The sequence below is a fragment of the Trachypithecus francoisi genome, unplaced genomic scaffold (genome assembly GCF_009764315.1).
Source record: "Trachypithecus francoisi isolate TF-2019V2 unplaced genomic scaffold, Tfra_2.0 Lachesis_group5, whole genome shotgun sequence".
NCBI lineage: Eukaryota > Metazoa > Chordata > Mammalia > Primates > Cercopithecidae > Trachypithecus > Trachypithecus francoisi.
This window is the reverse complement of record NW_022681470.1, coordinates 53,361,619-53,387,754: the sequence shown is the minus strand read 5'-3', so window position 1 is coordinate 53,387,754 and position 26,136 is coordinate 53,361,619. Positions and strand designations below refer to the sequence as shown.

The 26,136-nt window shown below is 35.6% G+C and overlaps 1 protein-coding gene across 2 annotated transcripts in view; it reads left to right on the top strand.

Annotated features, from left to right (window-relative positions):
• The first annotated feature begins 1,849 nt into the window (after window positions 1–1,849).
• The window catches only part of KCNT2 (potassium sodium-activated channel subfamily T member 2), a 371,426-nt gene continuing 347,139 nt past the window's right edge, over window positions 1,850–26,136 (top strand). For both annotated transcript variants that reach the window (XM_033196980.1, XM_033196979.1), the window contains exon 1: window positions 1,850–2,534. In XM_033196980.1, coding sequence (XP_033052871.1) covers window positions 2,440–2,534 — 95 coding nt within the window. In that variant the 5' untranslated portion in view covers window positions 1,850–2,439. The remainder of the gene's footprint in view (window positions 2,535–26,136) is intronic.

Here is a 26,136-nt window from a genome sequence, read left to right as displayed (position 1 = left end):
GGACTAACAACTGATTGCTATTTTTTTCTTTTCTTAGTGTCTTGATTTTTAGTCTGTTAATGATATGTAAATATTTCAGATTTTCTGTTATCCAAATAATACAGTTAGACTATAACAATATAAATATTAACCTGGAACATTAAAAATACAATTAATAGAACAATTTTAATAGGAGATCATAAGATCTAAAATGTAAACCAGATCTCTCTCTCTCTCCCTCTCTATCTGTATAAACTAATAATGTAGTAATATTACTTTCTTATTTAGCAAAGTAATTACAAAAGTTCATGCTAAATTATGATTTCATAAACAAACACATACCACAGGAGCACAAGTATGGATGGAAAAAACCATGCTTAATTTCCTAGGTTTAATAGCTTTTAATACAACTGCACATCTGTTTGTTGAAATGTGGCTATTTTGAAGGTCCTGTGCTAGAGGAAGGTAAGCCACAGGGAGAGGGAAAGAGACGTAAGAAAAATGCACAGACAGCAGGTCAGGTTATAGCAAGCACTCCAGGCAAAATATCCACATGGGTTATGAAGGGTTCAAACAAAAGGGTTCAAGGGAAGAAGGCATCATAAGCAGCTGCAAAAACCAAGAAATCTAATGGAGAATATGTCATTTGAGATGGGTCTGGAAGAATGAGTAGGATTTTGAAGATAGAGACAAAGGGTATGACTCTTATTTCAACTGCTATTTTTCAGGTTTCAGTAGTCACCATATTTCATTTGATGTTACAAGTTTTAGTGATTTCTTCCTTCATTTCTAGCTTCTTAAATAAACCCTCTGCTACATGACCTCTACGGAGCATTAATCATGCCAAATTAATCACTGTTTTCTGGATAAGCCATATATTCTAAAAAAATCACTATGCCTCTACTCATACTATTCTCTCTGCTTGCTTCACGTTTCTTCTTTTCCCTAAAGTAGGCTGCGAACAAATAGAGAAGGCTTGGTTCATTTTCAATGTCTTCCTTGACCCCCACCTCGAAGAAGTGTGTGTATCTCACAGGTATTTCCAAATCCCTCTATATGTTCTTTGATTATTGTCTCTCACATTTTATCCATTTATCAAGGAACAAACTTGTTCCTTCACACAGAGAGGTTCTTAAGTAAGGGCAGGAGAAGCCATATGGGTATCCTCCCCCCCCCCCCCCCCCAGGCTGTCAGGTGGTCAGTATTCGGTCTGTATACACTCTGATGCAATCAGTTTTTGAAGGAAGGAACGATGAGCGCAAACAGAACCAGAGCTTGTTTAGCAGGGTTCATATAAGCAGTGGTTCTTAATGACAAAAAAAAAAAAAAAAAGACCCTGGTGTCTCAGGCTCACTTCTTCCTCCGTGTGAATCACTAATAGGAGCGGACCGAAGGCTGAGGCCAGGCCACCTGGAAGCCCACAACGCTGCTAGTAGCAGCAATAGCAGTAATAGCAACTCACTACTGTAAAATCCTCAGTGCGTTTCGATGTTCCTTCCCTGTCATCTAAATGCTTCTCTTCAGCGGCCTAAGGTGGCCCTTCATTTTTCCCCGAGTTCAGGGAAACACCTCCCTTCTTTCAGAATGTGAGAAAAAAATGGGATTTTCCTGGGGCTGAGAGTGGGGATTCCCTTTCCAGAAACGTGCAATTTTTGCATCCCGCCCACCTGGACCGAAGGCGATCAAAGAGAGGGAGCTGGTGGCATATTGGAACACTCCAAGCACCCTGGCCCCCCTCCTTCCAGAGAAGGGTCTGGAGCCCCGCAATCCGCTAATTAGCTCGCCCCCATTGGTTGTCCCCAAGGCACCCCCGTGCCGTCACTGTGCTATGCTAATGAGGGGGAGTCTCATTGGCTGGGCCTCCAGCTCCAGCTCCGCAGGGAGATTGCGGGGAGAGCCGGGTTGGACGCGTCTGGGGCCGAAACCCACCGCCCCCGACTCCCGCCAGCTCGGGGCTGTGCCGGGTGCAAGCCCGCTCGAGAGAACAGCGGCCGGGCTGCTGCCCTCTGGGAGGCTCTGCCACCTGCCTTTAAGGAAAGTGCTTCACCATCAAGCGGCGCTCACTCCCACCCCTCTCCCCTCTTTCTAGGCACCGCGCGTCTTTTTCGGCGAAGTAACTTTTTATACTCGCCTCCCCCTGGTCCTGGGGACCAGAGGCGGTGCCGAGCCTGGGGGCGGTTCCTTGGCAGCGTTGATTCTTGTCAGAGCCAGACTTTTGCTCCTGGGTTGGGTTTGCATCATCCCCATTACACCCTCAGGAAAGAGGAGCCAGCCCCCTTTCAAGCCTTAGCTTCCGGCTCCAAGCCGACCCCCTCCCCCTCCCTGTCCCCTTCCCCTTCTCCCATCCCTCTCTGGGCCACAGCGTCTTGTTAGTCCTCTCCCTCTACTCCGCAATATTTTCTTTCTTTCTCCCTCCTCTCCTCCATTTGTTGTTTGATGTTTCCCACTCTTTGAGGAAGGATGGTTGATTTGGAGAGCGAAGTGCCCCCTCTGCCTCCCAGGTACAGGTTTCGAGATTTGCTGCTAGGGGACCAAGGATGGCAAAACGATGACAGGTGAGTGGTGTGGTGGAGCATTGTTCTGTAAATATTGCTGAAAAAGAGACGGAAATGGGAGGGCCGAAGTGGGGAAAGGAGGGAGAAAAGGAAAACGGAGCCAGAGAGGGAGACTAAGGCTGGGGGAGGGAGTAAAAGAGACTCTGATTTGTCTCTCCATTTTGACTCTATAGAACTGTTGCTATAGATAAGGAACTCCTTTTCTTTACACTTTTCTTATTCTTGCAAGGTATTTATTGCATTCATTTGGTGCTTATTCTTTTGTCTATCTATGCTTTTCTAGGATGTGTATAAGGCTGGTATCAGAGGTACAATACACCCAAATGGTATGCAATATCAGTTCCAAAAAATTTGCGTTTTTTCCTTAGGTGTGGTTAATCAAACTCAAAATTGCATGCAAGTTGTTTGAAAAAGCACATTAGAAACTTAATGTTCCTGAGTTTATTTACCTACTCCTTGTCTGTGTTGTCTTGAGTAGGTGTCTACTTGCCACTGGAAATTTTATGCTGTTTAAACATTTGGAGTTTTGGGTAGACAATTGGTTTAAATATGTAACAGGTAGTTAGTGAAAATGACAACCGTTTTAAAAGAATATACTCACTTTGAACAGGTAACTCTGACCATTATGAATAATGGTGTTTGTATAACATGATACAACCTTTTCATAACTAGTATATTTTTTAAACTGAAACAGCATATATGTCTCAAAATTACAACTAAGTTTCAAAACTAGAATATTTATTGCTAGCAAAATATTGTTCATGTGCTTTATTTATAGCACTACTGCTTTGCACAAACTTCTGAAATTCCTCTGTCTATTTCTGTCTCAAGCACATTTTGTATTTCAGCGAATTTAGTATTTTCTGGAATAGTCATCCCATATATCGCATGCCACGTTTCTTTGTTTTAAAATAATACGTGTATACTAACTAGGTTCTTAACTCACTTGAAATGTTTCATTGAAGTTTAGTTTAGTATTGATGTTCTATTTTAATTATATAAAAGACCCATTATTGGTCCAATCCAAAATCCCCTTCTCATTCACCACTGACCAATACACTCTGTTTCTTTTCTCCACCTTTTCAGCTCCCCATACCAACTACTGTCTCTACACACCCAGGATTTTATTTTGAGCATAAATTATGGGCATCCCGTTTGGTCTCATATTAGTAATTTGAAGGGAGCTGGATGTTTTGTAGAGGATATTTTGATTCAATCTCTTTTAGGCAAAAGTACACTTATTGGCTAAAAATCTAAAGAAGTAATACCAATTTCTCAGTATCTTTGTGAAGTGTTTGAGTAAACTGAAGATAAAGAAAATAATTTTTAAGTGAGTTTGTAATACAAATTGACATTTAGATAAACTGTATTAGCCTGGTTAAATGACTTTTTAAGTGTAGCATGGTGTTCCTAGTGACTGAATGTACACTTAGTTCAGGACCTCAGGATGATTATATAGAATAGAAATCCTCTTTGGAGAAAGTGTGAGATAGATTAAACACATAAAGCCCATACTTTGGTTATAGTGATGGTATTGTTGCTTGTTTGTTTGTTTTAAATATCATATCCAATATGTTAATTTTCATGTGGTTGCCCTCATTTTTTTAAGGATGCTGCAGAAATATTTTAGTAATTAAGAATTTTGGTTAGTTGAACACTGCTTAAATGGATTACTGCTATATTAAAAAAGTTTTGCAGAATGGTTAAAATGTTATGTTATGTTAAAAGATCATGCTAGCCCAACTTTAACTTAAAAAGCAGGCCACATTTGCCACTAAAATGCATTATTAAACATTTAAGACAATCATTCAACCATTTTTAAGGACTTGGCTAATTTTGTGGCTTCACAGAAAACTGTTTTTTGATTGTGGTTCCATTTGTTGTTAATCTTTGAAGGCAAGATACTTGGAATCAGGGAAACCCAGACTTCAGTCCTTGGCTGTTTCCTTCACTAGCTGAGTGGCCTTGGGAAAGTCATTCAGCCATTATGAGATTCAGCAATCTTATTTTTTATAATGGGAATTTTACTATTTATCTTATAAAACTGTGACAAGAGGAAGGATGGGGAGGCACAGAACTAACATTTAGTTGGAACTAAGTTCTCCCAGGTTCTTTTAACGGTGTGATATGTTCTCTCTTAGTTAATCCACAAACTCTGAATAGCAGGTAATTATGTTAGGCACAAAGAAACTGAAATTTTGGTAAATTTAATACTTGTCTTGGATATTATATCTTATCAGTGTAAAGATGACTCTTCAGTTCAGCTCATTGTTATTCAAATCCCTCAAGAAATTCTTAAGTTCTTTTCATTTAATTTATTTGAACTTATAAGAATAATTTACAGCACCTAGCATTGTTTAGGTGCTCATTAAATGTTAGTTCCCTTGTTCACTTCTGATTTGCTGTTTGCAATCCTTTTTTTTTTTTTTTTCCTTTTCAAAATCCTAAGCCAATATGTGGTAGATGAAGTCATCTTCCTTGTCTATACTATGGTGACAAATTCCTCTTTGCAATTACACCTGAATAGCAATCTTATTCTACTCAGTTATCTTCTTGGACTTAATTCCTATAGAGTTGAGGAGGAAGCCCTCTTTCATGTAGGAGTAGGTAGGTCATTTCCAACAACGGATACATTTAGTGCTCTGCCCATATTCTCAAAGCAACTTTCATTGAACACCTCCTGCATGAAGTTTTCTCCCCACCACCAACCTCAGGTGCACACAAGTCCTGTTTGGAGAAAAAGCTAGAGTGTCACTGAGTAAATAGGCTATTTCTGAATCAATACTTTTGGTTCCTTGCTCCTCAGCTTGGATAATTCTGAAGCATATTCTACACGGTGTCCAAAGGGACTGAGCTCCACTTGCCCGCAGTGATAACTGGCTTAATACTGAAAGCTTTATTGGCTTCTGTCTCTCTTCTCCCCTACTGGTATTTTATTTGTGATCAGTTCCCAAATAAACTGCTTCTGCTGCAATCCTATCTCAAGCTTACCTTCTGGCAGAATCTGAATCAAGATAGCTGTCTTCTGGATCTAGAGAGCCACATCCTTGTAATGATGTGTTCCAACTGTAGGAACATAAACACTTCTACCTTGTTCCTCGCTGTAAGAATTTCAAACTCCGGCCGGGGGCGGTGGCTCACGCCTGTAATCCCTGCACTTTGGGAGGCCGAGGCGGGCGGATCACAAGGTCAGGAGATCGAGACCACGGTGAAACCCCGTCTCTACTAAAAATACAAAAAATTAGCCGGGCGCGATGGCGGGCGCCTGTAGTCCTGGCTACTCAGGAGGCTGAGGCAGGAGAATGGCGTGAACCCGGGAGGCGGAGCTTGCAGTGAGCCGATATCGCGCCACTGCCCTCCAGCCAGGGGGACAGAGCGAGACTCTGTCTCAAAAAAAAAAAAAAAAAAAAGAATTTCAAACTCCATCTTAGGTCATAGTTGACTGGCATATGAAAATGAATGAAGCATATCATAGATACTCAAATGGGTGTTGTTAAAGATATAATATTGATGGGCCTATTAGGATATAGGAAGTATGTATTCCATACCATAGATTTTCTGTGAACCAACTTTGGATAAGTAGGTCACCGAAATTTATATTGTGCCACCTTTTGTGTAGGTATAAACACATACACATACACTGGCATAATGTACATGTAATGTATATAGTGTATATGTAAGAGATCTGCATTGTTTTTGTAGTATATGTATTATAAAATATTTCATATGATATGCTAAAAATTGTGTATTGTTATGTAATGCATCATATATTACAAATATATGTGAATAATATATTATAATATATGTAATGAATATATATGTGTGCTATCCTTATATAATTGCTTCTCTCTCATTTGCACTCTGATATCATTTTCTGAGTAGGACATATGGGAATAGGGTTAGACACAGCAGTGCGGAGAACTTAGCACATGGATAACACTACTTCTGTGAGGCCACAAAATAAATCTGAGAGCTGCTAAATGAGAATATTGCTTATGTGTAGGGATGTCTTTTGTATATACGATGCACACTTACTTGTTTGACATCCTGAGTAAAAACCAAAACTCTAATTCAAATGATTTGTATGATATATCTTTAATGGCCATGTATTCATTCAGCTAATATTTGAATGTTTGCTACATCTCAGAGCCCCATTAAGTTAGGTTTTGGGACAAATATGGAAAGGAATATGAAATAGTGCTCAGTCTAGAGGAGGTCACAGATATGATAAGAGGTTAATTCACCACAGAATATTGACAGTATTGTTTATGTTATGATGATGTCCTTATAGAATTTCCATTTTAAGAATGTCAAGACGATTCTGCACCATTTGCAGAAAGGATATTCAGCATTTACTTGAAAATAAAGTAGTTGAAGTCACATATTAGAGATGGCTCAAGGCATTCAACATTCAATATTCAACTCCTGGCACTAAACCATCTTCCTGCCTTGGCATCCCAAAGTGCTGGGATTATAGGTGTGAGCCACTGCTCCAAGCCTGTTTTCTGTTTTAATATTTCTATGATTCACAAAGCAATAAAGATTTAGGGTATTCTCCTGCAGTTAAAGACTGATAAGTTACAGGTTTTAAAAGTCATCAGACACTTATACAAGCCTTCTCCTGTTTCATCATGATTTAGTAATTTTAAACTTTGGAACACAATGCACTTAATGTGAATAAATTGTCGCAATTCCAATTACTGTTAATGGAAAATCCTCAGTTGTAGCCATAGAAGAGAAAGTCATTTATTTAATTAAGACCATCATAGTTTTCAAAAATCAGGTCACTTTTTTCAAATCCAATAGTTTCATGTATACCTGTTGTATTTATAGGTGGCCTTTAGAAGTAATTAAAGGAAGTCAACTAATGCATTGTAGTTGTTAAAACGTTAAAGGATTTGAACACAGTACAAGTCAATCCAATTAACAGTTTAAGAGGTATTTATAAAAATAGAGAAATATTTCAACAGCATTTGGAATATGTGTAATTTTAGATATAAACTGCAAAATATATTGCTTTACATAATCAAATTCAGTTGTGAGAATGGGTTTTGGATTGGCATATTAAACATTTTACAAATTACCAATTTTATCCCCCATAATAAATTATATATTGTTTTGAAAAGCAGCCATTTCTTATAAAATATTTATTCTAAATTTTAAGTTCAGGTTAGTAAAGACAATTTTAAATTTTTGAGTGCTGTTGAATGACACATTATTTTTACTCTTTAATCAGATAGTGGCATCAACTATGCATCTACAATGTCTGCAAAAATGATTTAAGCATTTACTTTAGGAAGAGTTTAGACAATCCTGTGTTTCTTGTCAGTATCGACTATATTATGAAAAAATCCACATTAGAAAATTAGAAACTTAAACAGGTAATGGTATAAAAAATAGACTTTGAATATATATAGTGTAATACATAAAATGCAGAGAAAATTATATTACTTAGTAATTATTGTTTTTCAATCACTACTAAGAATTCAGACATCAATATTTTATATAAAACACACAGAGTTCTTTTCTTTTGACCAACTCTTATAAATAAAATTGAAATGTGACTTTTCAAATTACTGATACTTTGTTTTTAAAGTCTGATTCAAGTTAACAGCTAGCATATGCCCACTTTCTGTACTTGGTTATATATTAGCAGTACTTCTGTGAGTGACTTAATCGCTTCCCTGGGGTTCCACTTCTGAATACTGTCACATTCGGTATTATGTTCCAATATATGAATTTCGTGGGGACACCAACATTGAGATCATAGCAATCAGTCATTTTGTCATTGATGGTTCATTTGTTTTTATTAGAGTATTCATGTATTGCCTATGTCATATTATTTATTATGCACCATGCTTGTCTAAGTTATCTTTAGAAAATAGAGCAAAAAGCAACATTTTTTACAGTGAAATGGTAACCAGTTGCTTTATATACTTATAATTTGAAATTAAGTTAACTTGGCCTTTCTCTGAGCAATATTTAATGTTGAGCAGTATCCTTCATCAAGATGTCTTTTTTCTGAGTTTTAAATTTATAATTAAAATTTTCTCTGCAAAAGCAATCAAAACAATAAATAATTATCCAGAAAGACAATTATTTTTAATCTTTGACAATTCTTGATTGGATATGGGATTTTTTTTATGGGTCATAGGAAAAAAACCCTTTTCACAGGATCTTAATCATTAGCAATTGAGTTGTAATTTAAGTAACAGACATCTATCTAAACATTGTGAGATAGTGAATAGGATAAACTGTGTCCACATTGATAACAATATATTATAGTCATCTGCTCAACTTCTTTTTGAAATTAGGACGGATATGAATGTCAGACATATTACCAAAGAAATAAGACTTTTAGATAAAATATTGAGGAATAAAAATGCAGTATGGGGCAATTTATCTTTTATATTGCTTTGTAATCTTATGTGGCAATTCTGAAAAAAAAAATTGAAGTAGGCTAAAATACAGGGTCAGAGAATTGGTATGATGGCTATAAAATTGGTGAAACACCATCATTATAAGCGGATTAAAATAACCACTGTATCAGTAGAGCCAGTTATGTTTTTGCTAAATAACATCTCCCTACAGAAACTTCTGACAGATGTGGATATATTGGTCTTTATCATTTCAAAATTTAAATGATAGCCTGCAGAAACCCTTAACAACATTGGCATCATTCTTTCACAGATATTAAACACCTACTAATTATCAAGAAGCACACTAAGCACTAGGGATAAAATTGTGAGCAAAACAGACCTAGTTCAGATGTAAATGATTTTACAGTAGTGGAAACCGATATTAGATTTAAAAATACATACATGAACTTAATTACAGTTGTGCTAGGCTATAAAGGAGAATTGCACAATGTTTTGAGAGAGCATGATGGAAGATGAGTCTAGTCTGGCAGATGAAATGGTGGTCTGGGGAAAGTTTTCAAAGAAATCTGTGTTGAGATCAAGGTCTAAGGATGAGAAGATGCTGGTAGATTAAATGGGAAAAGAATATTTCAGGCTAAGGAGCAGCTTGCCTAAAAGGCCAGTGTCGGGAGAGAGCAAGGCATTTTCAAGGAACTGAGGAAAGTCAGGAGGCATTTGGAAGTATGGGTCTGGAGTTCAAGAGACCAAACTGGGCCTTACATGTGGCCTTGTTACTGAAGCCATCCATAGCTATGGAGAAAATCACTTACAGAAGAGAAGGGTGGGCCTGGAGCACTGACACAATTTCATACTCAGCACAAAGTCAAAATTGGTTGGGTGGGGTTGTAGACGGTAGGATGCAAGTGAAGGTGGGGAACTTTAAGTCTCTTCTCATCTTGAGTTTTCTGCTTATGTAGAGTAGAGATGGATATGCAGGGCCAGAAACTTCTTCAGAAGTAGAAGTGGTGGTGGTGTGTGAAAGTTTAAAGGTATCAGCAAATGATCAAACTTTATGAATAAGCAAATTGTCAATATTGAGCATAGATACTGTTTTACTCTTGCAATTAAATAAGACATAAAACACTGTTACTCTGTCAAACATGCAATGTAATCCATATCAAGAATGGATATCTAATATACACGTATTACTATTATTGTGCTCCAGAACATAGAAACCAAGAAATTCACCACACATGATAACCATGTTTTACTTTGTCAACCAAACTGCATCATTAGTTTTTTATTGACTAAAACAATCACTGATAGTGACAACTTTTCTGATATTATGTGTTTTGTCACTGTAGTTTTCTTGATTAAAGACTCATGTAATAAAAACAAAAACTTTTTGCTCTTAGCAGCTGAGGTTCCTCTTCATGCCTTGCAGCCAATCACCCCATCTCTCCAGCTTACAGCTTTGTTTATGTGTATTTGGGCTCACAATTTGTCACAGCACCTGGGTATTGGAGGACCCTAAACCACTGGGATATTTCATTGCATACCTCTCATGTAGAAGAGTGATCATATACATGCTTGCAGCAGATGAATAGAACACTAGGCTCCACGGAGGCCAGAAAACACCATGAAATGACATTGGATTCTCTGTAGCTGGTCACATAAAAGCAGAGGAGTGAATTAGAAATTTCTGACCCTGACTCCTTAACAACTAGGTACAGCTAAAACAAGCTGACTCATACATAAAGTCTTAGATGTAGTATAATTTCAAATTAAGGAGGAACCACTGTACATACTTGAACAAATAAATCATTAATGTAAATGAAATAAATTAGTTCACCAGTGGTATTAGACTTATTTGTCTTTCTTGACTGGGAAGTGGAGATGGCTTTGGAGTTTGGAGGTAAAGAGGTGAGAACCTGGAAAGCCCTAGTTGCCTGAAAGAAATAGGGAAAAATATGCTCTTGGATGTGAGGCAGAAGATAATCAGCAAAAGAGGGAAACCAAGGACAGTGAGATTTCTCCCACAATTATGCCTTGGATTGGACGTATTTATCTTAGTCTTTTCTGACAAATAGAAGCAGTGAAGGAAAACCGAAACAGAACCCAATTGTCAGCCGTGGCTGATGTGTAGGGGACAATCGCTGGCAGCGCATCTCCAACTCTTTGACCTCTTTCCTCTTTAGAGTCTCAGCTGTACCTCTCTTCCAATCAGTGTTTCAGTAGTCTCAGCACTACTGCAATCATGCCACAGCCTTAAAGGGTGAGAACCATATCCCTCTGTGTATGCATTCCTTGAGTTCAGAGTTGTATTACTTCCAATTTTCACAGTATGTAAATATGGGTAAGAAATGGACTTGGCATATAAAGCCAGAAAACTGTAAATCTAAGAAACAGTGAACTGGTTGTTCGTGGCTTTCTTGCACTGGACTTACATGGAATCATAATGATGAATTGTTATTACAAGGACACACTTAGCCATCTTGTAAACCACTGTGTAAATAGGGATAAAAGCAGATTAACACATTTGGACCTCATTTAACTCCCTGTGGGAAAACTTGTAGATTGTCCACATATTACAAACAACTAGTTGTTAACAACGGGGGCCAGATGTCTAGTTTAATAATGGACAAATCTGTCAAAAATTGAAATACTACTCTGTCCCATAGGGATCAGATAGGGTGATCAGCAAGCTGCACAGGTTCCATTAAGGAGTGATGATAATGACTTCCATCACTGCCACACTATGTGGTGATTACATTGGCAAATTATAGATGGAAGCTGTCAGTATTTTGTTTCTATTTCTTATCTTTCTCTGCTTACAAGAGTTTATGTGCTATTTCATCCATTTCCAATAAAAATGCAAAAGATAAGGTGAAAATGTATGATCATATTTAGTATTTATTGTAACATCAGAGAACATTTACCAAGTACTTAGCATGTGTCAAACATTTTTTAAGCAGTTACATATATTACTTTATCTTTATACCGATTCTGAGAAATTCTGTTATTTTTCCCATTTTACGATTGAATCAACCAAGGTACAGAAATATATAACTTGTTCGAAGTCACATAACCTGTAAGAGGTAACTAGAATCTAATTATTATGCCCATTCACAATGCTTACAACATACACAAATGTGATTTAATGCTATTTAAATAATAGGAAGAACAAAATTCAAACAAATTTAAAGACTTTTGAAGTCAGAAAAATCACACAGCTCTTGCATCTCCATAGGCCAGTGTTATAATGATTTGATTGAAATAAGTGTTAGGGAATTTTTGAAGTTGGTCATACTTTCTGAAGGAAAAAACGCTTTTCCCTCTAGATGTACAGCATGGTTCTTCTGACAGTCTGGAGAAAGTAGAATGAAATGGAAAATTAGCAAAACAAACTAAGGCAACGGTTTTATTTGTGTGTTTATGGGAGTACAGATTATTATTATTATTATTATTTTTTTTTTTTTTTGAGGCGGAGTCTCTCTCTGTCGCCCGGACTGGAGTGCAGTGGCCAGATCTCAGCTCACTGCAAGCTCCGCCTCCCGGGTTTACGCCATTCTCCTGCCTCAGCCTCCCGAGTAGCTGGGACTACAGGCGCCCGCCACCTCGCCCAGCTAGTTTTTGTATTTTTAGTAAAGACAGGGTTTCACCGTATTAGCCAGGATGGTCTCGATCTCCTGACCTCGTGATCCGCCCGTCTCGGCCTCCCAAAGTGCTGGGATTACAGGCTTGAGCCACCGCGCCCGGCCGGGAGTATAGATTATTGTTGATTGATTGATTGAAATCAGGTAAAGGTAATTAGTATTCCAGGAACAAAATAAAAACAGTCGCTTAGCAGAATGGTTAATATGAAAAAGGAAATGAATGATAAATGAATCATGAGCATATATCAATCAAAAAGGCATCATGTAAGATCAAACAGTTAACTTACTGTTTTAAAATGTCCATTTTGAATGCTTTGGCCAGGGTCATTCACTTCTTTGCTACTTTAGGTAATCCACAATTATTATTATTATTTTATAGCTAGGTTTGTTTTTCAATGTTTTTCTCAGTAGGACTTTAGGATTTCCTGTTTATGCTTCCATCTCCTGAAGCATTTGTGCCAGTGTGAAATTGATTTTTTTCTCAACACTGTACTGGTGATAATGAAAACACTATGCAGGAATGTTATGAAATTTACATATCATAAGGTGAAGTTACTTGATTTAGGGCTTAACACTTAGGCCTACTTATTAGTATGTTCTGCCTGTTTTGAAGATTTGCAGTGGTTCACAGAAATTCATGCAATAGCACAGAATAAATAGAAAGTACAACAGAATGAAAAGATAATAAGGAAAAAAACCAAGTTAGGTGTATGTAGGTTCATAGTATGACTTCCATGAATTTGTATGTATTTACTGAAGATGGGTTGTAAAGTTAGCCAGAGCAAAGACAAGGGCATGACCTCTCGCATAAGACGAGGAATGAAGTAGTAGTTCAGAAGAAACGCAGCTTTCCTTGGGGCTCAAATTTAAAACAAATTTATCCTGTGGATCTTTGGTTAGTGTACAGTATTCTTATCCACTCTCCTATCATGAAATAGCAAGTTTCATAAGACTCATAACATTCTCACTCCCTGGTGCTGATATAACTAGAGAGAATTATTCTCTTAAAGTAGATCTACAGGACACACCCAGTATTGTATTTCAGGTATATTCTATAGGACAAAAAAAAAAAAAAAAAAAAAGTACATGAGGTTACTGATTGATTATATTATTGATATATTGTGTACAGTGTACACTGCTCAGTCTTTCAATCTTCCTTAAGAACCTTTTAATCTTCCTTAAAAAAGTTTTTAACTTTTCTTAAAAATCTTTTTTTTTTCTTTTTTAAGTATAGGTGGCTTTGATTCATAATAAAGAGATTGAAGTTACAAAGTTACATTCATTTTTTTGGGGGGTGTGGGAAGGGCAGAGTCTCGCTCTGTCGCCCAGGCTGGAGTGCAGCAGCGCGATCTCGTCTCACTGCAAGCTCCGCCTCCCGGATTCACGCCATTCTCCTGCCTCAGCCTCCTGAATGGCTGGGACTACTGGCGCCCACCACTACGCCTGGCTAATTCTTTGTATTTTTAGTAGAGACGGGGTTTCACCGTGTTAGCCTGAATGGTCTTGATCTCCTGACCTCGTGGTCTGCCACCTTGGCCTCCCAAAGTGCTGGGATTACAGGCGTGAGCCAACACGCCCGGCAGAAGTTACATTCTTTGTTGAGAACCTGATATGTAAATGTAGTCAATAGATACTATAATAGAATGGCTGTCCTTTGATGGAGAACATACTAGGATTCTAACCAAAACACAAGCCTGAATTATGTTTATTCTCTCCTTTTTACCTATATTGTACTAATTAATTTATTTTCTTTTTCCACTAGTGTCCAAAGTAAATATACAATTTAATGTTCTATTAAGACTTTGTAAGGGCTGGGTGGGGTGGCTCATACCTGTTATCCCAACACTCTGGGAAGCCAAGGCAACAGATTGCTTGAGCCCAGGAGTTCTAGATCAGACTGGGAAAAATGGCCAAATCCCATCACTAAAAAAGGACAAGACATTAGCCAGGTGTGGTGGTATGTGCTCTAATCCCAGCTACTCGGGAGGCTGACATAGGAGGATTGCTTCAGCTTGGGAGGATTGAGGCTGCAGTGAGCCGTGATCACACAGTTGCACTCCAGCACAAGACCCTGTCTCAAACAAACAAGCAAACAAAATAAATAAATAAAAAGTAAAGACTTTGTAAGAATTCTGAATTTGGTTATTAATATAGCCCTATACAGCCAGCCTTCTCATAGCCATGGGTTTTGCATCTGTGGATTTAACCAATCATGGAGGGAAATTATTTTTAAAAAACAAATAATACCATCAAAAAGTGGGCAAAGGACATGAATAGACAAGTCTCAAAACAAGACACACAAATAGCCAATACACATGAAAAAATGCTCAACATCACTAATTATCAGAGAAATGCAAATTAAAACCACAATGTGATACCACCGTACTACCACAAGAATGGCCATGATTATGAAGTCAAAAAACAATCAATGTTGGCATGGATGTGGTGAAAAGGGAACACTTTTATACTGCTGGTGGTAATGTAAATTAGTACAACCACTGTGGAAAACAGTATGGAGATTCCTTGAAAAACTAAAACTTGAACTACTATTTGATTTAGCAGTCCCACTACTGGGTACCTACTCAAAGGAAAAGAAGTCACTATGTGTTTGAAAACGACACATGCACATGCATATTTATAGCAGCACTACTTGCAGTTGCAGATATATGGAACTGACCTAAGTGCCCATCAACCAACAACTGGATAAAGAAAATGTTACATACGTATATATATATATATATATGTGTGTGTGTATATATACACGTATATATACACGTATGCACCCCCCCACACACACACCCCCTATGGAATACAACTCAGCCATAACAACGAACAAAATAATGTCTTTTGGAGCAAATTGAATGGAGCTGGAGGCCATTATTCTAAGTGAAATAACTCAGGAATGGAAAACCAAACACCATATGTTCTCACTTACAAGTGGAAGCTAATCTATGAGGATGCAAAGCCCCGAGAGTGATATAATGGACTTTGGAGACATGGGGGGAAGGTTGGGAGGAAGGGTGGGGGATAAAAGACTATATATTGTGTGCAGTGTACACTGCTCAGGTGATGGGTGCACTAAAATCTCAGAAATCACCACTAAAACACTTATCCCCATAACCAAAAACCACCTGTAACCCAAAAACTATTGAAATAAAAATAAAAATGAGAAACCTACTACAAAAATGCAAATGAAAAGCCAGTACAGTATTACAATTATTTATGTAGCATTTACATTCTGCTAGTTATTATAACTAATCTAGATTTATACTTGATGGGAGGGTATGATTAAGTTACGTGCAAATGTTATGTCATTTATATCAAAGACTTGAGCATCTGTGGTTTTTAGTATCCCCAGGGGTCCTGGAACCAATCCCCTCTAGATACCAAGGAATGACTGTTTATATGTGCATAGATAGAGATATATATGAAGTACATGACTATTATAGCCAACTTCTGGTTGCTAAGTAATTCATATCATATGAATAACCTCAAACTAGTGCAGCTTTTTAATTTATCTATCATCTTTAATATCACCATAATTATTTCAATTATAGTGAATTAATATCATTAATTCATTAATATCAATTCCTTAATATCAATATGATTATTTCAATTCTCCATTTCAAAAACTTACAGTAGATTTGTACTATTTTTTCAAATTCCTTCCTCAATTAGGTATTGAGCTCTGCCTATTGTTTCTTGGTACAGTTTCATTCTATCTTATTTAAATTACTGCAGCGCTTGCCAGCGTAGCTCTTTATTCCAGGTCTGTTTTATGCACCCTATCTACAGTAGTCTTCAATGCTTAACTCGAGCCTCAGTCAACCTATGCATTTTCATCATAGTCTTCTTAAACATGATTTTACCATGTCATATTCACATTTAAAGACCTATGGTATGTCATTAATGCTATTATTTGAAATTTAAACTGCTCAGCTCAACATTCAAAGCTCTTTATTAATCAACTTTTCTTCCTAAAATGCTTTTTGAAATTTGATCTGTGTATTTATTCACAGAAATTATCTCTTTTTTCACCAGCTGATGTCTGCTTTTTGCTTGTGTCATACCATGATCTGAGGCTATCTGGTATCATGTCACCCCCTTTTCATTACCAGACTCTAAACTGGATGCAGTACCAGAGTTATTAATGACATTTTGAAATCACTCCAATTAATCCATATATTCTACATGCCATTATTTTGTTTTATAATTATGCTTATATTTTTGAAGGTGTAACATAACTTTCTAGGGGTAAAACCAGGTCTTTAATTCGTTTTGGATCCTTCTACATTATTTAACACAAGCAGTCCATACAAAGTCTCCAAGAATTTTAGTTCTGCGGTATAAAGGAGATATTGCCAAAAGAAAAAGAAGTAAGTCACAGCTATGAATATATAGGCCACCACATATATACATATGTACATATTATAATAAAAATGAGTCATTTGAATTAAAATTCTTATCCCCCTTAGAAAAAAAATAGTTTTCAATGTTCATTCTAAGCCTAGGTATCATAGTTTAAGGTATTTGACTTGAAAATGTCTTTTCCCCATCTAATTTAATATTCACAAGGAGCTTTTCTGTGGAAATAGCAAAGCAGAATGTGCTTCAGTCCATAATTCATACTGTGACAGTTCAAATGACTGTTAAAGTGAATTCTGAAATTTACATAGGGAATTGCTCAGTGAAAACCATCAATCTGCTTGACAGCCAGCAGTGCCATTGTCCAAGGGACATGTGGAGGTGTTGTAAATTATCAACTCCATCTCATACTCAACATAGGTAATGATAGTAATACAGAGTTGAGATGAACGGTATTGAATTTTGTGTGTGTGTGTGTGTGGTGTGTGTGTGTGTATGTTGGTCTTCTGTAAAAATTTTTTTCTTTTCCTTATTGAGAAACAGTGCTTATAATAGTTTAGGGTCTGTTTAGTTTTGCAGTGTTAGTATGAATCAAGAGTGATTTTCCTGAAGAATCAAAAGTATGTAGAATACATCTGTGACCATTATCTAAACAACGTGTTCTAAAAATTCCAATAGAAGGTACGTTATTCAAAAACATGTACATTCCTATTATAATATGTGTACAAAGTCAGATCTTTTGTGGGTTTTTTTTGTTACATTTAAATTTTTAATTTTTGTGGGTACATGGTAGGTGTACATATTTTGGGGGTTCATAAGATGTTGGATACAGGCATGCAACGTGTAATAATCACATCATGGAAAATGGGGTATCCATCCCCCCAAGCATTTATCCTTTGTGTTACAAAAAAATCCTATTATATGCTTTTAGTTATTTTTAAAACCAATCCCACTACTGGGTATCTACCCAGAGGAAGAGAAATCATTATACAAAAAGATACTTGCACATGCACGTTCATAGCAGCACAATTCACAATTGAAAAAAATTGGAATCAGCCCAAATGCCCATCAATCAAAGAGTGGAAAAAGAAATATATATATATATATATATATGTGTGTGTGTGTGTGTATATATGTATATATATGATGGAATACTACTCAGTCATAAACAGGAATGAATTAATGGCATTTGCAGCAACCTGGATGGAATTAGAGACTATTATTCTAAGTGAAGTAATTCAGGAATGCAAAACCAAACATCATAGGTTCTCACTCATATGTGGGAGCTAAGCTATGAGGATGCAAAGGCATAAGAATGATGCAATGGACTTTGGTGACTCAGCAGCAAAGGGTGGGAGGGGGGTGAGGGATAAAAGACTACAAATTGGCTTCAGTGTATACTATTCAGGTGATGGGTGCACCAAAATTTCACAAATTGCCACTAAAGAACTTACTCATGTAGCCAAATACCACCTATTCCCCCCAAATTTTATAGAAATAAAAATTATTTTATTAAATTAATTTATTAAATTATCTTACAATAATTTTTATTAAATTTAATATAAATTTTTTATAGAAATAAAAATATAAAAAATAAAAGTACATTTAAATTATTATTGACTGTAGATTCCCTCTTGTGTTATCAAATACTAGGTCTTATTCATTCTTTCTATCTCTATCTATGTATTTTTAAATATATATTTTTATATGTGTATATACATAGATATGTATCTGATTATATGTATGTATATATATATATGTATTTCTAACTGTATATATGGTTAGAAAGCATTTGATAGCACATATATTAATATATAACTTTAACTATACATAAAATTATAACTATATAAATACATTTATATATTTATATATAGTTTGAAAGTTATATATTAATATATTTATATATAGTTTGAAACATATATTAATATATTTACTATAAATATAAATATATAAATATACAGTTAGAAAGAATAACATTATATATTATATAAATATATACATTTCTTTTTTACTTTTGTTACCCATTAACCATCCCCACCTCCTCGCCCAAAACCCTCACACTATCCTCCCAGCATCTGCTAAACATTCTTCTACTTTCTGTCTCCATGCCTCAGACTCCAGAGGAGCTGGGAGTACAGGCGCATGCCACTACACCTAGCTAATTTTTGTATCTTTTTGTAGAGACAGGGTTTTGCCATGTTGCCCAGGCTGGTCTTGAATTCCTGGCCTCAAGTGATCCACCCGCCTCATCCTCCCAAAATACTGGGATTACAGGCGTGAGCCACTGCGCCTGGCCTGAGATCTCCTTTCAACATGAGATTTGAAGGTGGTGTAACATCTCAACCATATCAATAAGGAAGAGAACATACCTCTAAGTTGTGGTTGAGGTGAACTCGATTTTACTGCCAAGTAACGTGAAAATATGAGTTTATAAACAGAAGCTTTGTTTTACTTAAAATTTTGAAGTAGATCAACCATCAGGATTTTGTGAGTGATGGAGCCCTTGCCCACCCCCAGCTCATCACCAAAAAGTCGTTTTCACCTGGAGGAGCATGTCCTACATTATCTGGAAGGGCAGTGAAGAAAAGAACGAGGGTAGTGCCAGGGTCTGTGAGGAAGCAGGAAAGCAAGGCTCTGGAGGAGGAGTGCAGGCTTGGGGCTGTCACCTGAAACCTGGCCTCCACTGCAGCGACCATTATACTATTTACCTTTCTTATAACAAGCCATCTCATAATTAGAATCTGTTCTGCTTGTTAACAAATATTATCTGTCAGTGGCTGGCATCTGTTGATCACTTGTGGCAAATGTGGGATTTCTATACAGTTCTTTTTTACCCTCACCCTTTTGTATTTTTGCTCACTTGGCATATTTTAAATGCCTTGTGTGAAGAAGAGCTATACTCGGTCAAAAGTGTGGGAAAAGTAAAGATTGACAAGTAGCAGCATTCTTGGCTTTATTCCTTTCAATATGTCCTTTAACATTTTGGTGATTTCCCAAAGACTAGAGGGTCACAATGTGTTTACTTTGTATTTATTTTTTATTTGTATAAATTTAAGGGATACAAATGCAGTTTTGTTACAGGGATATACTATGTAGTGGTAAAGTCTTGGCTTTTAGTGTAGCTAAAACCTGTATAATGTATATTGTACTCTACACACTATTTTTAAAACAACAATGGCTACAAAAATGTGTTCTCTGGCATTAGAATGAAGAAAGCAAGAGGAATGTTAGAGTCACTCTGTTTAAAAAGTAGCGTTTAGAAGGTTTAGGAGTACACTGTAGGTAATACTTAGTAAAAATTGATTTAGAAATCTATATGCATAAATTGAATAACTTTTAATGAAATGGGATGAGTATGATAGACGGTAGGTTCAATAACTGACAAAATGAATGAAAGGGACAATTCAGTGTATTCAAAACACCTACAGAGAGCCAAGAATATCAAGAATGTGGAATAGTAGTCACATATAATCAGAGTTAATGAATAAATGTCACAAATACACATACTCATGTTGTATACTTTTATAAGAAATGGAACAACTTATTAGATTGATTATGAAGGGTCTGGTATCAGAGAGATTGGTTTTTGGTTTGGTAAACTCCCCAAAGAGAGATGGTTTCAGAATAGAAAAATAAGGAAACATGTCATGCTTAAACTTACAATATTATTTGGTGATAAACTACTCAAATAATTTTATTTTATTTTAAAAATACATTTTGGACATTTAATGCCAACACCTCTAGACTACAAATACTATGTTAAATTCTTTCAAGAACACTTAAAAATGTATAGTTGGTACATTTTAATGTGTGGAATTGTTAACAGAAGAACATGTAAAATACTTTGACTATTCACGCGCACACACACAATCACATGCTGTTTTTTATATATAGTGACTTTAAGGATTATGTTTATACAAGTGGAGTTATACCATAGAAGATACAGTTATATCAACTGATGTTTTCACTTAACATATTTTATGTAAACCTACTTAAATCCATTATTTTGTGACATGTATTTCTAAGTAGATTCCTAAACAAGATTACTTTTGATAGTATAATATTCTATAATATGAATATATTGTGTTTATTTAATTAGGTGTTGTTAGATATTTAGGCTGCTTCCATGTTGATATTTTACATTCTTGTCTTTAAATACTTATAGGCTTTTGGGGGGCCTCATTGATGATTTACTAAAATAAATTCTTAAATATGAAATTACTCTATTGAGGAATAAGAGTATGAGCATTTCTATTTTATGATGTTTAATGCATACTTCCGCATCATTACCCTAGAAATATGATTTCATTCCTTTACACAACTAGTAGTCTATGTATTGTTGTTTCTTGGTAAAAATTAATTGCTGCCCATAACTATACAACTTCTGTAAATCATTGTAAAATGTAAGTTTCTAACATAATTGGTTAGAGAAAACTATATTAGTCCTTTTTACTTTCTGGGTATACTATTGTATCATTGTAGATTTGTATCATTGGCAAAACAAAGACAAACAAGGAAATTTACACAGCTTATGTATTAAGAATAACAATAAAAGTGACTGCTTTTTAAAAATCTCAACAGAATGTTTGCAATAAGACAGTTTTTGTTTTGCTGATAAAATCTTTGTTTTGCTGTGTGCTAGTAAGAAAAGTAAAGGAAAAAGATTAATAAATCACACTTTGACATTGCCCTCTTGGAGAACCTCATGATAAAAATAGATACTATTCATGTTTTTATTATTTTAAGTAAATCATCACATTGGTGGTGTATTGCACCCAGGGCATTAGGGCAAAAGCTTTTGCTTTAAACGTTTGTTTTCCTTTTTTTTTTTTTTTTTTTCCGTCTATTTAATCTACATTCAGTGCTACAGAATATCACTTTTCAGTCAAATATTACAAATCAAATGTTCATGTACTGCCAGTGCTACTAATAGCATGTTCAAATAACCTGCAGAAGTTGAACTGCAAGATTTGGGATATTTAAAAGCCACTCCCTCTTGAAATAGCAGTTCAGGTTAATAGTAAATGAGAATTTGCCCTTTACCTTGCCTCAGCCGATAGAAAAGGTTTTTTAAAGTATTGATTACAGTTATTGTAATTTTTCCACACTATCTTATCAACGCAAGAACCAGGCAGGCACTGAGCTAGAGAGTTACCATTTTTGAAAAGATGAATAAAATTTTCTCTCAAATTAATTAGATATTTGGGAGCAGTGGAGCATGTCAGTATTTAAGCAGGAGAATTTGAACTGTCTTAATTTTGCAGTGGACTTTTATTTTACTTTTCATCATGTTACTCCTAACCATGCCATTGCGTAGTCAATTTAATGCTAAAAGCAAATATCAAAGAGTTTGGGTTACATACTCTATGGGTTATTTCTGATACTTCTTTTTCATTAAAATAGAAGATTTAAGTTTAAAAGGAAAGTAATTTTTTTTTCTATTGAGTACTTACATAAACATATGTCTATAAATTATTGTAATTAAAGCCTACAAAGCCAAATCTTATAGCGTTATATCTAAATCAGGACTCTGAAATTAGGACATGATACACAGCAATCTGAATAATTATATGGAATGTTAATAAATGTTAATACTTTGTGAATTCTGGTATTACTATTTTGGTAGCAATTAAATAATATACTTTAAAGGTCATATGCTCCTTTAATGTCAGTATATTAGAGCTGTTAAGGGCATAAAGTCTTAACCAACTCTTTCTGATGAGTTTGGTCCCTCTTCCAGCATTTAGTAACTGTGTGGTCTTGGGCAATCGTGTAATCTCTCTAGTTGTCTGTGCTCTCATCTGCAAAATGAGGATAATAATTTTACTGCTGTTGGTAGGTAATACGTAATTTATGAAAATTCCTTAGCTCAGTGCTGGGTAATAATTTCTGCTAAATGATACCTTCTTAGTCTTTAGAAGTCATCAATATGTTGTTATTTGATATTTTATAATTTAGAAAAAATATTTTCAAAAACACATTAAGTGTATAAAGTGCCAGTTCTTGTTAAAATTTTATTCAAATTTTTTCCATGATTCAAATATTTTCTATATTTCATTAAGTTGCTTTGAGGAAAGTAGAATCATCACAATAGAAGTTTATTGCTGTTCATGTTTCATAAACTCAGTCCATTTGAATGATACTGTGCTAAATGAGTTTTAGAGAGTCAAGCTTCAAGTCAAATTTTTTTCTCTCATACTTATGGAAAACAAGAGTTCTGTTATCCTATTAACACTTATTAAATACTGTGATTATTATTCAATGTGGACACATTTTATCAATAAAATAAGAGCTCAGGGGAGGAACATGAATAATATATAGTTTGTAATGGTAAGATATGATGGAAGAGATTGTATGTTGTACCACTTAGGGTCTTTTTTTTTTTTTTAATTCACTCAGTTTTAATGTTGGTAGCCTCTAAATTATTTGTCTCCAACTAGTTCTTTCTATTCATGTTTCATAGTAGAAAAGGTGGTCTGATATTGGCTTTGCCAATAGCAGAATAAGAAAGTGACTCAGTGATAAATCAGGTACTCTTATTAATGATAACAGAAATGAATAACAATGCATGTAAAAATTCGTATTCTTCTAGCAGCAGGGGATGTCTAGATTATCAATTGACCAGTATCAAACAAATTTGCCGCCAAATGATTGAATTCTTAATATTACTGACAGTTTTAAAACTTTAAATCAAGAGTTTAAAAACTCTATGAGATTTTAAATAAAACAACAAAATGGGGAATTTAGTAGCAAGAAAAGAAGTGAACGGCTTGATTAATCTGCTAATTGTATGTATATTAATTAATTAATTTCTTTATTTTGAGACAGAGTCTAACTCTATTACCCAGGCTGGAGTGTAGCAGCAGAATCTCAGCTCACTGCAATCTGTGCCACCCAGGCTCAAGTGATCCTCCTGTCTCAGCCTCCCGAGTAGCTGGGACCACAGGCACTCACCACCATGCCTGGATAATGTTTTGTATAATAGAGAACGGGTTTTGCCATGTTGCGCAGACTAGTCTCAAACTCCTCAATTCAAGGAGCTCAAGAGATCTGCCACTTTGGCCTCCAAAAGTTCTGGGATTGCAGTCATGAGTCATCACGCTAGGCCAGCTAATTTTATCATTAAGAATTCAATAGAGTTGAAATTTATATACTTTTAATAAAAAAGTTTCGTTTATGTTTATTTCTATAAAATGTAACTGATGGGCTATAAAACTAAAGTACTTGAAAGTATGAGTGTATCTAAAGTTTTAAATCCTGTACTTCTAGATGAGCTATTCCATTTTCAGTCTATGAATTACTAAGACTATGTCCAAGGAATTACACTGGTAAACCTTATGCATGAGTGAGTGAATGGTCTTTTCTTTTTTGATTAAAAGAAAAAAATACTCTAAAATAATCCCATTCCTTTTCTTGCTCTGTTATTTGTGAGTCATCAAATTCATTGTGTGATCTCTATAATAAGTTTTTTTAATTAGTTAGCTTCCTATTGGCTGTAATAAATAGTTCAGTTATTTCCACTAAATTGACCAGTCCATTCCATTTATTTGGGCACTTGGATTATTGACTGAGTGGAATGACAAAGATAATTCATTAGTATTAATTGTTTAGATAAATACGTGTGGTCCAATAATCAAAATATAAATTAAATATATGTGTAGAAAACCTTCAAAGGAAATGTTTCTTTTCCTCTCTTCACAGTTTATTTACTCACTACCTATTACTTGATGTGTAAGTCAAGTCGTCTTCTCTTTGAAGAGATAATTTGTGTAAAGTGTTTGACACAGAACAGGGTTGCATAGTATCTCGAGGTTACAGCTACTTCTTAACTTTCTGATCTTCCTCTTGCCTCTTCCTCACTATTGAGCTTTCTTCCTAGTCTAAGATTTTGTGCTTATTATTTTATTTCATTTTTATAACTACTCCCTTGAGTTGTCATTTTTTAAATATCTCCAGTTTCTACAACTAGACTCCACGTCTCTTCCACATCGTATTGTACTCATACTTGAAAATAATAAATGCTTGGCAAATTCTGAATGATAAGCCTCTACTGCCTGTGAATGGTCCGTGTTCTGGGTAGAACACATGTGTGCTGACTCTCCTTCATGGGGTCCATGCCCACTGGAAGCACCCTCTTCATGCGGAGTTCATCTTTGCAAACCCCACCCCCAAACAAACAAATGAAATGTTTTCTTGGAACCCTGAGTAAAGTCTCCTGAATATTAGACTGGGTGACAAATCATGAACCGTATTTGTACTTGGGTAAAATTTAACCCAAATTCCATTTGTAATCTTCAAGCTAATTAACTTCCTCCTGAGTCCCAAGGTTCTTTTTCTAGCAAAGCTTATATATTTAGTATTAAAATAAAATCTGATATAAAAGTTGACAGGAATTTTCTTTTGACAACATTATTTCTAGTTACTACAATGTTTGACAATATAATTTTCTGAGAATATGTTTATTCATCTGTACTCTTTCTTTCTCATCCTCATACTCTGTTGCTTTAATGGTCCAGGCATGCCCCTCTCTGCTCATCCTTTCTTCTAAGCCTACTGGTATGCATGCACCCTTACAAATAAATTTTCCAACACTTTCAGTTTTTTCAAAGAGAGTTCATCCATTTGTTAATTTGAGTAGGAACTAAACTGTAACATTAGAATCTTTTTAATAAAAGCTGATAATTTTCATACTACTCTTCATATATCACAGGTTTGGAAATGTGTTGCCCCTCTTCTTACAAATTATACACCATTATATTTCCCTTTATTTGAGGTGTATTTTACTTGTTACAGCCTTTGCTTTTATCTTGTCACTGTGTTTTGACATTTGGTGATTCCTCCACAGTTATGGAGGGTCTGGATGGGAGCTTCTATTCTTTTTATTTTATTTTATTTTATTTTATTTTATTTTATTTTATTTTATTTTAATCCCAGATGCTAGTATCACTGTTTTCGCATTCTTTTCCCAGGGAACACCCTGTTCCAGACACTGCCTTTATAATTCCTTTAGTTTGGTGGCTTTTATGTCCAATTCTGCCCAGCACCCTCTTGTTAGGCTGGACCTGAGCATGACCAAGATTGTTTTACTTCTGGAAACTTATGTGACAACATCCCACCATGTAACTCTAACTTGTCCTTTCAGTCTTCGCACTTCCTTACTAACACTAAACTGATTCATTTTTACATATCATCAAGACCTTCAGTACCCTATATATTTCCATG